Below are 14,243 nucleotides of genomic sequence, written 5' to 3' on the forward strand. Positions count from 1 at the left end.
CTCCCACCTCACCTCCCTTCTCTCCTTCTACAGCCCAGCCCACACATTCCGCTTCTCTGCCACCAATCTCTTCACTGTACCTCGTTCCGGCCTGTCCCACCATCGATCCCTGACCCACGTCCTACCTCTGGCCTGGAATGCCCTCCCTCTTCACATCTGCCAAACTAGCACGCTTCCCCCCACCCCTTCAAAGCCCTACTGAAAGCTCACCTCCTCCAGGAGGCCTTCCCGGACTAAGCCCCCCTAGGAACTGTGCCCAACCCGATTTGCTTGTATCTACCCCAGCGCGTAGTACAGTGCCTGGCACACAGTAAGTGTTTAACAAAGCACACGGTAAGCACTCAATAAATAAATAAATGTGTAAAGTGGGCCAGGAGGACAGGACTTGGGGGTCCCTCTAGTCACCGCAGGAAAATTTCAGCAAGCCACTGTCATTCTCCCGGCTGTGGGGGGGCTGACCTGGTCGAAGTGCCTGAATGCCGCCAGCAAAGTCTGAAAGTTGTGATAGTTCACATTCTTCAGGTAATGGCGAACTGCTACCAAGGTAGCGCACTCTTGGTCTTTATGTCGGAGGAACTCACTAGGCAGTCTATAATAACGGAGCAGATCACCAAAACCTGATGAAATAGAAGGACTTAGTCATGCATTTAAGTTTTAAATTTACGAATGGAAAACAGTATTGTTTTCATTTTTACTGAATAGCTGAATCAGCCCCTTCCAGGGAAGAGGAAAGAACGGCGGGGACGCACCTAAGCATGTGAAGTTTGAAGGTTGAAGTACAGAGGAATCTTAAAGGTTGTGATTACAGTATCGGATTCCATGTATCATAAGATAAATGCCATTAATAATAATAATAATAATGATAGCATTTATTAAGCGCTTTCTATGTGGAAAGCACTGTTCTAAGTGCTTGGGAGGTTACAAGGTGATCAGGTTGTCCCACGGGGGGCTCACAGTCTTCATCCCCATTTTACATATGAGGTAACTGAGGCACAGAGAAGTATCTTGCCCAAAGTCACAGAGCCGACAATTAGCGGAGCCGGGATTTGAACCCATGATCTCTGACTCCAAAGCCCAAACTCCACTGAGCCACGCTGCTTCTCATTAAGGGTCAGCCTAATGATCTATCCAATGTAGCATTCTATATTCTTTGAAATAGCCCACTGAAGGCCTCTTCTCCATGAGTATACGCAAACCCTCTTGAATCTGGGAAGCAGCATGGCCTAGTGAAAAGAGCACAGGCCTTGGAGCCAGAGGACCTGGGCTCTAATCCCAGATCCACCACTTACCTACTGTGTGATCTTGGGTGAGTCACTTAACTTCTCTGTGCCTCAGTTCCCTAATCTGCAAAATGGGAGTTCAGTACCTGTTATCTTTCCTACCTCCCTCTAGACTGTAAGCTCGATGTGGGTAGGGAACCCATCTACCAACTCTGTTGTATTGAACTATGCCATGCCCTTAGTACAGTGTTCTGCACAGAGTAAACATTCAATAAATGATTTTTTTAATGGTACTTTCCAGACCCTGTACTAAATGCAGGGGCAGATACATGTTAATCAGATTGGACACAGTCCATGTCCCACATGGGGCTCACAGTCTTAAGCCCCATTTTACAGATGAGGTAATTTAGGCACAGAGAAGTCAAGTGACTTGCCCATGGTCACACAGCAGACAAGAGGTGGAACTGAAATTAGAACTCAGATCCTTCTGACTTCCGGGCTTGTGGTCTATTGACTGATCGATTACTTAGACTGGGAGTCCCATGTGGGACAGGGATTCTGTCTGATCTGCATATACTGTATCTACCCCAGTGCTTAGTGCAGTGCTTGACACATAGCTCACTCTCCCTTCTGCGTCTTCTATGCACTTCAATCTTGACCTTTGGACATTTCATATTCACCCCGGCCCAAACCCCACAGCACTTATATACATATCTTTAAATTACATATTATAAATTGATCCCAGCGCTTAGAACAGTGCTTTGCACATAGTAAGCGCTTACCAAATACCATCATTATTATTATAAATTATTGATTTATATTAATGCCAGCCTCCTCCTCTACACTGTAAGCTCATTATGGGCAAGGAATGTGTCTGCTAATTCTGTTGCATTGTACTCTCCCAAGCGCTTAGGACAGTGCTCTGCACATAGTAAGCGCTCAAAAAATACAAATGATTGATTGATAGTAAGTGCTTAAACAAATATGATCTAATAGAAATTACAATTACAAGTATCATTATTATCTATTGAGATTTCCTCTTCCTCAGATTCCTCCAGTAACAATTCCATAGACCACCCTATATGTCAACTATTTTTGTTTGTTTTGAATTTACTAACATCCTTAGTATTTACATCATTTCCATTGTCATGTGCTGAAAATGATTTTTGCTACTCATTTTTTTAAAAAATTCTTGTTTGAACATCCATATATTTCCTCCAGACAAAAATCTAGGCTGGATGGATGCACCTATCAGAAAGCTAATATTAAGATTGCCTTTTTCACTCCTTAAAGTTAACCCTCATCCTCCCGCAAAACTGTCTGCTCATTTTTTGGAGATTCAAGGTTGATAACTCAAGCCACTTGAAAAAGCAAGCCTTTTGATCTTTTCCTAAAGTGTCATATTAACATCCCATCTCATTCGACATGCATGAAGTAAAGAACTATTTCATGTTAGGAAATATGATTAACAATGAACCAAATCTGAATCTCTGGTGGATGAAGAGATATGTGGAGGTTGCTCTCAATGCTGACAAACACCACTGGATCATTTCATCAACCATCCACTGAACTCTGACCTAAATTTAGCCCAGATAAAAGTGTCTATCATTCTCAGTATTTAAAATGTCCCTTTAAAATACTTATTGGGGGCACAGCATGTTCAGTAAAATACAGAATGGAATAAGAATTTCTCTTTTCTGAATCTTGACTGATTTCATCAACTTTACAGTACTTCAGTCCTGTAATTTATAGTTCAATATGGAATTTGCTGAGGACGTAGGTATTGCATATGGCATATTGAATTCAATGATATGGATTACTTCGGGGGGAAAAAAAACCCAGCATATTTACCATACTCATCCGGTAGGAGAGGCTTTCCAAATGTGTGGCCTGGTGGAACGTTCATTGTTTCTGCAATACTATCAGAGGAAAAGAAAAGAAATCCAAGGACTTTAGATCCCACCAACTCAGGGGCCTGAAATTTGAAATATCGATTCAATTCCTACAGTCCCTATTTAATGTTTGCCTGTCAATTGCCAAAGTTGCTCAGAGGCTACTGTGTTCTTGCCTTGCCACTTGCTGCCTTAATGCAGAGTCTGTCTGCATTCCAACTGCAAAGGCATTTATGGCCATGGTGATTCAGGAAGCCAAGCTTCAGATACACACTGTTTAACAAGGTGGTTTCACTCTTACGATAGTAGAGTTCCAAGTGGTTTGCTGCTCCCTGCCCCTCACAGGAAAGGGATAGCTCATGGGGAAATGTGTGGGCAGGAGACCCTGAAGTGTCACACTTTCAGCCCTGTGTTTAGCCCAGCATTAGCAGCTGGGATCAATGATGGTGCAAGTTTGGAGCGAAGCAGCAGCTGCGCGGCACAGCCTCCACCTGGCATTTTGGCAGTGGAAGCTGGCTCTCGAGACCCAATCATCAGCCACCCCTATGACACATGTATTCATTTATATCCATCCTCAGTACTTGTGCATGTAGAATGTTCACTTCCACATTCAATTACTTAGTCTGGTAGTTCATTTTGACATAGTTCATCCCACCAGCACTGTTTCCCCTAGACTGTAAACTCATTGTGGGCATGGAACGTGTATACTGACTCTGTTATTGTACTATCCCAAGCCCTTAGTACAGTGCTCTGCACACAGTAAGGGCTCAATAAATACCACTGATTTATTACCTGATCCTTGTTCTTCCTTCAGTACTCGCTATAATAAATGTGTTCATACCTGTCTTGTTTTTTTAATGGTATCTCTTAAGTGCTTACTATGTTCCAGACACTGTTCTAAGCATGGGGATAGATGCAAGCTAATCAGGTTGGATGTAGTCACATGTGGGGTTCACAGTCTTAACCCCCATTTTACAGATGAGGCCCAGAGAAATTAAATGACTTGCCCAAGATCACACAGCAGGCAAGTGGAGGAGTCAGGAGTCAGGATTAGAAGCCAGGTCCTACTGATGTCCAGGATTGTGCTCTATCCATTAGGCCACACTGCTTCTTGGTTTCTCTGCCTGTATCCCTCTTTAGATTGTAAACTCCTTGCTGACAGGAAATGTGTCTTATGCTCCTATCCTACCGTACTTTTCTAAGTGTTCAGTACAGTGAATTGCCCTCACCAAATGCTCAATAAATATCCTAACAACAGATAAAATGACAATTATCAACTGCCTTAAACCATGTGGTGGTACTATAACCTTAAGTCACCAAACAGTGGGAGCGTCTGGAGAAGTAGGATGGCTGGTGGGGGGAAGAGAGCAGCTGGGCATCTTGGACTAACTATGACTAAGCTAAGACACCTTCCTCCCAACTTTGCCCGTGATCTCTAAATTGTTCTACCATCTTTCAGACTGAGCACTGGCTAAACTGTACTGGGACCTCCTGGAAAAAACTGGACTGATTTCACCTCTCTTAACAATAGGGAGATGTATTTAACAACAATCAATGGTATTTAATGAGTCCTTGCTGTGTGCAGAGCGCTGCGCTAAGTGCTTGGGAGAAGCCGAGAAACATTTAGATGAGACTGCTGTTTCACATTTGCTTGGTAACAAAAAGATCTTTCCCAAAGGTTTGCCTGGAATATAGGCTTTTCTGTTTCTTCCCAAGTGCTCAGCCACAAGCGCTAACCTTCAAACAGACATCCTGCCCCAGCAGCTCTGCCCTCACCTCAATCTCACCCAACCCCAGGCCCCTGCAAGAAGCTGAAAAGGTGTGGAGGTAATAGGGACCTCCTGATCCAGCCGAAGCAAAAGGGATTGGAAAGCCACATTGTCGCAGCATGAAGTGACCAAGCAATCTGGGAGCTTGCTTCGTGAGTACGAGAAGCTCAGATACTGCTCATCGTTTCCAGTTACCTGTTTCCATTTTTGGCAAGACCTGGAAATTTCTGTATGTTCTTATCTGGTTTGGGATGTCTCCATTATTATTTTCTCACAGTAGGGATACAATGTGCTTATCATTTAAGGAGTTTGAACCCCGTTTCCCTTTTGTATTACATAAGCTGTAGGCAACTCATTCATCCTTTCAGGATTCACTCTCCCTGTCCCAACAGCCGTGCACCTGTGTAATAGTAACTGTTCCGTTAGGAGGGTGCTGGCCAGGGGTTAATATTCCATTGCATTTTCGATGTTCCTAAATACTCCCTAACCACTCTCCTACCTGCTTCAAACTTAATGACTAATATTTAATACTGTGCTCTATTCCAGTCTTACTACCAATACTGTTCTTCTCACATGAAACCTGTCATTTAGTCATTGTTTTTGTTGTTTTTTGAACAAGGCTTTGAATATGGCACACAAAATGAAAAGATAGCAACCAACTCCAAGGGTTTTTGCACGGATTTAGGCCAAGGGGTTACCGTCTCTGATGAAACGTGATGCAGAGAATTTAAATGGGTCACACTATCCTGTTCAACAGCAAGTCAGCTTTTTATCATAGGTCTCGCCTGTCTGCTAAAACTGATCCAGTTGAAGTGGGATTCGGAACCTACCCAAATCTACATCACTAGTCCTAATCTCTCTCCCTCTCTGCAGTCTCGCATTTCCTCTTGCCTTCAAGACATCTCTGCTTGGATGTCCTCCTGTCACCTCAAGCTTAACATGTCGAAAAAAACTCTTTATCTTCCACCCAAACCCTGTCCTCAAAAATCTCCAGTGGTTGCCTGTCAACCTACGAATCAAGCAAAAACTCCTCAATCTCGGCTTCAAGGCTGTCCATCACCTCACCCCCTCCTACCTCATCCCCCCTTCTCTCCTTCTACAGCCCAGCCCGCACCCTCTGCTCCTCTGCCGCTAACCTCCTCACTGTGCCTCGTTCTCGCCTGGCCCGCCATCGACCCCCAGCCCACGTCCTTCCCCTGGCCTGGATTGTCCTCCCTCCACACATCCACCAAACTAGCTCTCTTCCTCCCTTCAAAGCCCTACTGAGAGCTCACCTCCTCTGGAGCCTTCCCAGACTGAGCCCCCTTTTTCCTCTCCTCCTCCCCATCCCTCCCACCCTACCTCCTTCCCCTCCCCACAGTACTTGTATATATTTGTACAGATTTATTACTCTATTTATTTTACTTGTACATATTTACTATTCTATTTAATTTGTTAATGATGTGCCTATAGCTATAATTCTATTTATTCTGACGATTTTGACACCTGTCTACATGTTTTGTTGTCTGTCTCCCCCTTCTAGACTGTGAGCCCATTGTTGGGTAGGGACTCTTTTATATGTTGCCGACTTGTACTTTCCAATTGCTTAGTACAGTGCTCTGCACACAGTAAGTGCTCAAAAAATATGATTGAATGAATTAATGAATCAATGTCATCCTCCTGACTTTCCTACCACTGCAGATGTCACCACCATCCTTCCTGTCTCACAAGCCCTTAGTGTCACCCTTGACTCCCCTCTCTCATTCAACCCACATATTCAATCCATCACTAAATCCTGTTGGTCCCACCTTCACAACATCACTAAAATCCTCCCTTTCCACTCCATCCAAACTGCTAACATGTTAATACAATCACTCATCCTATCCTGCCTGGATTACTGCATCAGCCTCCTTGCTGACCTCCCAGCCTCCTACCTCTGCCCACTCCAATCCATACTTCACTTTGTTGCCCAGATCATTTTTCTACAGAAATGTTCAGGACATGTCACCACACTTTGCAAAAAACTCCAGTGGTTGCCCATCCACTTCTGCAGCAAATAAAAACTCCTCACCATTAGCTTTAAAGCACTCCATCACCTTGCCCCCTCCTACCTCACCTCACTACTCTCCTACTACAACCCACCCTGCACACTTCACCCCTCTAATGCTAACCTTCTCACTGTGCCTTCATCTTGCCTATTTTGCCCCAGAGCCCTCGCCAACGTCCTCCCTCTGGCCTGGAACACCCTGTCCCCTCAATTCCGACAGACAATTACTGCCCCCCGCCCCATGCCTTCAAAGCCTTATTGAAGGCACATCTCCTCCAGGAGGCCTTCCCTGCTTTCCTCTTCTCCCACTCCCTTCTGCATCACCCTGACTTGCTCCCTCTGTTCTTCCCCGCAACCCAGCCCCACAGCACTTATGTAATTTTTTATATATATTAATGTCTGACTCCCCGGTTCTAGACTGAAAGCTTGTTGTGGGCAGGGAATGTGTCTGTTTATTGCTGTATTGTACTCTCCCAAGCACTTAGTACAGTGCACTGCACACAGTAAGCTCTCAATAAATACAATTGATTGATTGAATAAATGAATGAATGAACTTACGGATCAAGGACTTTTCCAAGTTGAGGATGAAATTTTTCTTTGAAATCATCATTTATTTTGGAAACCACCTGTGCTTTGTTCTTCCTACAAATTAGAAAAAGGTCAAGCAAATACAATCATCCAGTAATACCTTGCTGATGTGCATAGGTTTAATGAAGAGAACAATATAAGTGCTGAGAGAAATATTTTTCAAGTAAATATTAGATCAATTTTTTAAGACAAATTATTCTGCACCCTGGTTATCATTAATTATTATCCATACTTCACGCCGCTGCCCGGATCGTCTTTGTCCAGAAATGCTCTGGGCATGTTACTCCCCTCCTCAAAAATCTCCAGTGGCTACCAATCAACCTATGCATCAGACAAAAACTCCTCACCCTGGGCTTCAAGGCTGTCCATCACCTTGCCCCCTCCTACCTCACCTCCCTTCTCTCCTTCTCCAGCCCAGCCCGCACCCTCTGCTCCTCTGCCGCGAATCTCCTCACCGTGCCTCGTTCTCGCCTGTCCCGCCATCGACCCCCGGCCCACGTCCTCCCCCTGGCCTGGAATGCCCTCCCTCCGCACATCTGCCAAGCTAGCTCTCTTCCTCCCTTCAAAGCCCTACTGAGAGTTCACCTCCTCCAGGAGGCCTTCCCAGACTGAGCCCCCTCCTTCCTCTCCCCCTCCTCCCCCCCCCCCGCATCCCCCCCGCCTTACCTCCTTCCCCTCCTCACAGCACCTTATATATGTATATATGTTTGTAAGTATTTATTACTCTATTTATTTATTTTATTTGTACATATTTATTCTATTTATTTTATTTTGTTAATATGTTTTGTTCTGTTCTCTGTCTCCCCCTTCTAGATTGTGAGCCCGCTGTTGGGTAGGGACCGTTTCTATATGTGGCCAACTTGTACTTCCCAAGCACTTAGTACACTGCTCTGCACACAGTAAGCGCTCAATAAACATGATTGAATGAATGTATTATCAATTAATATTAATAATCACCAGGATATTATTAGTGATGATATTAATACTATTATTACTAATAGTAGTGGTATTTATTAACCGCTTTCTATGTCCCAAGCATTATACTAAGCATTGGGGTAGTTACAACATAATCAGGTTACACACAGTCCCTGCTCTTTCCATCTTACAGTCAGTTTTAAAATACTAATTTAAATTATTTTTAGGGGCTCAAACCACTGGAGTCAGAGGAAAGGAAAGGGAGGAGAGTGGGCAATTTTAATTCTGACCTAGCCTTCAGACTGGAATGATGGCAGAGAAAGTAAGAATGTGGATTCTGGCATAGCCTTTATTTGAAACTCCTTTGGAAATTCCCTTTTGTGAAATCCTTGAAAAGCTCTGTAAATGCTGTTGTGGCTACAGATAAAGATTCATCAGAAGAAAGAACCTAGCAATGTAGAAACAGCTTAGAATCTTTGAACAATTTCTACCTGGCTGGCTCCCAGGGGAAATTCTAGGATACCATGAAAATGATGGCAGGGAAGATAGTTGTTAGTACTTTTAAATAGTACATCCTTACACGTTTCACTTAAAAATCAGCCTTAATAATAATAATAATAATGACGGCATTTATTAAGCGCTTACTATGTGCAAAGCACTGTTCTAAGCTCTGGGGAGGTTACAAGGTGATTAGGTTGTCCCACGGGGGGCTCACAGTCTTAATCCCCATTTTACAGATGAGGGAACTGAGGCACAGAGAAGTTAAGTGACTTGCCCAAAGTCACACAGCTGACAATTGGCAGAGCCGGGATTTGAACCCATGAACTCAGACTCCAAAGCCCGTGCTCTTTCCACTGGGCCAAGCCTTCAATTTGGAACCTGACATAGGAGATTAAAATGGACTTTCAAAGCTCCAGAGAGGAAACATCCCACAAACTAGGCATCCATGATGCAGTGTCTTTAATAATCATAAGCATCCATTATGGTCTTTATGATTTCCCAGGCTTCACATTATTAATTCTAAAACATCATAATGGAATTGGAGATGAAAGCTATAAGCCACGGAGCTTTAAGAAAAATGAATTCTACTGAAATTTCTGATCTGAAACACTTATAAATCAGCACAATAAAAGTGCTGAAAAATTCTAGTACCTCACATAATTTCACTTACAATTGAAGATTGTGGCGCCAATACAGAGATTTGGCTAGGTTCCATCCGTCGTTAAAATGAGGCGTTTCCAATCCGTACGTTTTAAACCTGTGGAAACTAGCTGGGTTGTATTTCCTGTTCTTTGCCTCTCCTTTGAAAAAAAAGAGGTTTCAAGTTCATTCTAGGTCAACAAACAGAGCTGGAAAAATGGATTGAAAACACATTATTTGGCCACTTGCTTTGAAGACTAGATGGTTTTATTAAAGCACTCCATCACTTTTTAGGGGGGAAAAGGAGCACAGAGGACATAGGATGTTTGCGATGCAGACAGCTGGCTTGGGCATCCTGGTAGGTGTTTCAGATATGAAGAGGGAGGGCATTTCCCGAGAGGCAGAACGTGGGCAAGAGGTCCGTGGCGAGATAGATGAGATCGAGGTACAGCGAGAAGGTTCACATTAGAGGAGCTAAGTGTGTGGGCTGGGTTGTAGTAGGAGAGTAGTGAGGTGAGGTAGGAGGGGGCAAGGTGATGGAGTAGAAAAGAGAGGTGCCCAACTCCACTCAAATTTCTGCTGTGGAGAACTGACTCGTGATTCTGTTCTCACAGCAGCAGCATAGTCTCATGGAAAATATGGGGCTGGGAGTCAGGGCATAATCCACCCTTTCCTCTCCATTCAAACTGCTATTACATTAATCCAAGCATTTATCCTATCCCACCTTGATTACTGTAATCAGCCTCCTTGCTGATTTCCCTGCCTTCTGTCCCTCCCCTCTCCACCCCACTTCTCTCTGCTGCCTGGGTCATTTTTCTACAAAAACACTCGGTCCATGTTTTCCCACTCCTCAGGAACTTCCAATGGTTGCCCATCCACCTTGGCATCAAACAGAAACTTTGGCTTTAAAGCACCCAATCACCTTGCCCCCTCCTACCTCACCTCACTACTCTCCTACTACAACCCAGGCCACACACTTAGCTCCTCTAATGCGCACCTTCTCGCTGAACCTCGATCTCATCTATCTCACCGCGGACCTCTTGCCCACGTTCTGCCTCTCGGGAAATGCCCTCCCTCTTCATATCTGATGAACAATTACTCTCCTCCACTTCAGAGCCTTATTGAAGGCACATCACCTCCAGCAGGCCTTCTCTGACTAAGCCTCCCCTTTCCTCTTCTCCCACTCCCTTCTGCGTCACCCTGACTTGTTCCCTTTATTCATCCCTCCTCCCAGCCCCACAGCACTCTAGACTGTAAGCTCGTTGTGGGCAGGGCATGTATCTGTTGTATTAACTCTCCTAAGTGCTGAATACAGTGCTCTGCACACAGTAAGCACTCAATAAATACAAGTGACTAATGACTGACTGGTTCCACATCTAACTGAGTGATTTCAGGTGGGTTGTTCACCTAAATGACAAATAGGATCATCATTTCCCATCTCTTTTTATTCTGAGGATGGATGATGACATACAAAAGCAGGTTGTTGCTCCTGATCTTACCTGGGCCGTAACCATTGTGCGAGATGATGTACAGATCCCGCCCTTCTTCCGACTCCCTAAAAACTTGGTCAAAGGATTTGGGTGGATTTATCAACTCTCTGGCAGATAATCCTGAAAACAAAACAAATGAAAGTAACCTGCTTCACCTTGAAACAATGATCAGGCTAGACTTCGATATAATACCAGAAAAGATTTTCAGTTCAATCCTACCTCAATTTAGCTGTTAAGAATACACATGAACTCCACAGCCACTGTAGCAGGGGCCACCTCCTCCCCCGCTCCCTTTAAGAGGGAAGCAGTGGAGGGCTTTGGGGTCCCTGCTAGCAGTCATTCAGAGAGGATCCACAAAGACCAGCCAAGAGCTCCTGGAGTTGGAGAAGGCCAAGACTCGGACCCAAGGCCAAGGATGCGAGAAAGAAGCGGAGAAGCCAGAAAGTAAGGAGCTGCTTCTGGAAGGGATGTGGACAGCTGAACTGCTCCCAGACCTTGGCCCTCAAGCAAAGGCTAGTGCTCTCACTGGCAGCATAGTGGGAAACTGGAATAGCAAGGGCTCTCTGTGACTGTAGCAAAATAGTGGGCCTTCACATATACTCAGGGAACAGCAGCTTATTTGCCTGAACAATCTTTGTGACTCGTATCATTATTGCACAGGACGGTACCCAGCCTTCGCACCTGTTGTAACCCAGCAGGTGATGAAAGAAGGATAAATGTTTAGCTCCTGGAATTTCTCTCTTTGAAGGGCATGGCCTTAGACCCAAATTTTCATTGGCTGCCAATACCTTTAAGGGGGAAAGAAAGCTTAAGAAGTCCTATGAGGAGTTGCAGTTAGAGGCGTGGGAAAGTCAGCCCTCTGGCTTTTACTAAATGCCCTAAAGTAAACAACCTCCAGCCCTGTGTCCCCTATGGAAATACTCGAAACTCAGGAAACCTCAAATAGAATTGGTGAAGCTCACTTCAAATCAGGGCTTTAAGATTCACAGCATGTGGGCAGGGATTGTCTCTATTGCTGAATTGTACTTTTCAAGCACTTAGTACAGTGCCCCGCACACAGAAAGCGCTCAATGAATACGACTGAATGAATGAATTAATGAATGAATGTTCCAGGACTCCGTAACAGGGACTTGTCTCACAAAGATAAAGAGAAAATTGTGACCTCACCCATCTTCTCACTGTTGAGAACCTTGTGGCTACTTCAGCCTAATCTAGGCTGGGCAGGACTTGCAATAGAGACCCAGTTCACACACACCCACCCTAACCCCTTCACTTATTATCGGCTGATCTCTGTCTTCCCAGTAGGGTACTGGAGCCTGCGGTGAGAGGGTGTTGCCAAAGGGAAAGGCAACTGGCATCTCTCTCTGGGCATGTACTCTGCTTCTCTACTGGCTTCGTGCCTGTGGGGGCCCATGGGAGGCAGAGAGCAGTGATGTCGTGCTACAGGGGCAAGGGAGGATACCCCCACCCCCACCCACTCATAAACACAATGACCCGAGGAGAAAAGCGATCTCCTGCCTTCATGCACCTCTCCACAAGAGTGGCGTCTGCCACTCATGCCAGGCACTTGGCCCACCTCTGAGATGGGGACGGTCCTGTATTCAGAGAGAACACTTAAAACATCTATTGTTACCTCTGATGCTGGTTGTTCCAAAGGTTGTATTGACTATATCCAGATTTTTAGGCAATCTTGATGTTTGATCATAGGATTTCCCTAGTGGTTTTAGTTGATTACTGAAGTAAAACGATTCTCTTTTCTCTCTAAGTTTTCGTTCACATGTACTGAGAAGAGATGGATTTATCAATGTTCCTGCCTGAATAAACCACATATCACACAAATGTAAAAGACCAAAGTTAGAGACAATCCCTAGAGATGCCTCAGACTTATGTTGGAGCACAGCCTGTCAATTCAATATTTGTTATAAAAAAAAAACTAATGAAAGTCAAAAGTAAATATAAACTCGGGCTGTGGGAATAACCAAAGCAAATCTTCCATAGACCAAAATATCTACTTTGGGACTTGAATTGGTAGGTCCACTCAGCCTAACGTCCCCCAGTGAACTGCCTTCTCTCCCTGACTCTGACTGTGCATTTGACCTAGCCTAAGAACTTCCAGTAACGTCTCAGAGGGAAACTGGGAAAGGGCTTGGAAGACATGGTTTGGGGGTCCTAACCCCATGACTGGTAGGGGAGGCACCAAGACCAAGTGGAAAGAGCCGAGACTGGGAGTCAGAAGAACCAGATTCTAGTTCTGGTGCTACCACTTTCCTCCTGTGTGACATTAAACAAGTCACTTAACTCTTCTGTGCCTCAGTTTTCTCATCTATAAAACATGCACAAAAACCTGTTATCCCAACTCAGACTGAGTCCTATTTGAGTCATTGACTATGTTCAATTAGACTATATCTACCTCAGTTCTTAGCACAGTGCTTCACACACAGTAAGCACTTACAAATTCCATTATTATTGTTACTATATGTATTGTATCCATGTGTAATTTCCTCAAAATTTGGAAATGCCCCCTTTTCATAAAGGGAATCTAGGCTGTAGTATGCAGTTTTTTTTGTTATTTTTTTCTTATGGTTCCTTTCCTCCATGTTAAACCCACAAATAGTATCAGTGAGTGAGTGCTCCTAATCCATAATCCATGCAGGTGCCCTCACAGTAGAGCAAAAGAGATGTTATCTCAACTGAGTACAACCGATACATATTTATAGACACAAGCGAAATTTACTTTGAAAAGAAGGGAGCATACTTATCTGTGTCTGTAAATCAGGGGTGATGGGGAAAGGTAACTTGTGTCTTGGGTTGCAATTCAGCCTGGCTGGCCTGGAAAATGCTAATTTGGACTCGTGGAGACAAGGCAGATACTTGTCTTTAGCACTTTCTCATCAGTACAATAGGTGACTTGGTGTTTAGTTGATGTTTGAGGGTGGCAGCGGTAACAGGATAGTGAGACAGATACAGGGATGGATGGGGGACAAGCGAAACTTTTCTTGGCTGATGTCAGGGGTCTTGAAGCAGGACAAGTCAAGGGCTTGATGCCTCTGTGAAGATCTAACAATGGGAGCAGATGGCATCATGGCTGAAGTAGAAATATCTCCTGAAAAATTCCACTGGCATCAATTCGAGTTCCTGGGATTGGCCGTGTCATCATGTATTCTAATCAGTCAGCCTTACACTAAGCAGTTTGAAATTAATCA

At 44.4% G+C, this 14,243-nt stretch overlaps 1 protein-coding gene across 1 annotated transcript in view; it reads right to left on the reverse strand.

The window, feature by feature from the left end:
* The window catches only part of EFHB (EF-hand domain family member B), a 42,635-nt gene that overhangs the window by 7,922 nt on the left and 20,470 nt on the right, over window positions 1-14,243 (reverse strand). Inside the window, exons 4-9 of the mRNA XM_038740032.1 lie at window positions 12,674-12,854; window positions 11,050-11,160; window positions 9,582-9,711; window positions 7,466-7,549; window positions 3,072-3,139; window positions 460-617 (exon numbers count right to left, since the gene is read on the reverse strand). Coding sequence (XP_038595960.1) covers window positions 460-617; window positions 3,072-3,139; window positions 7,466-7,549; window positions 9,582-9,711; window positions 11,050-11,160; window positions 12,674-12,854 — 732 coding nt within the window. The remainder of the gene's footprint in view (window positions 1-459; window positions 618-3,071; window positions 3,140-7,465; window positions 7,550-9,581; window positions 9,712-11,049; window positions 11,161-12,673; window positions 12,855-14,243) is intronic.

This window comes from Tachyglossus aculeatus, chromosome X1 (assembly GCF_015852505.1).
Source record: "Tachyglossus aculeatus isolate mTacAcu1 chromosome X1, mTacAcu1.pri, whole genome shotgun sequence".
NCBI lineage: Eukaryota > Metazoa > Chordata > Mammalia > Monotremata > Tachyglossidae > Tachyglossus > Tachyglossus aculeatus.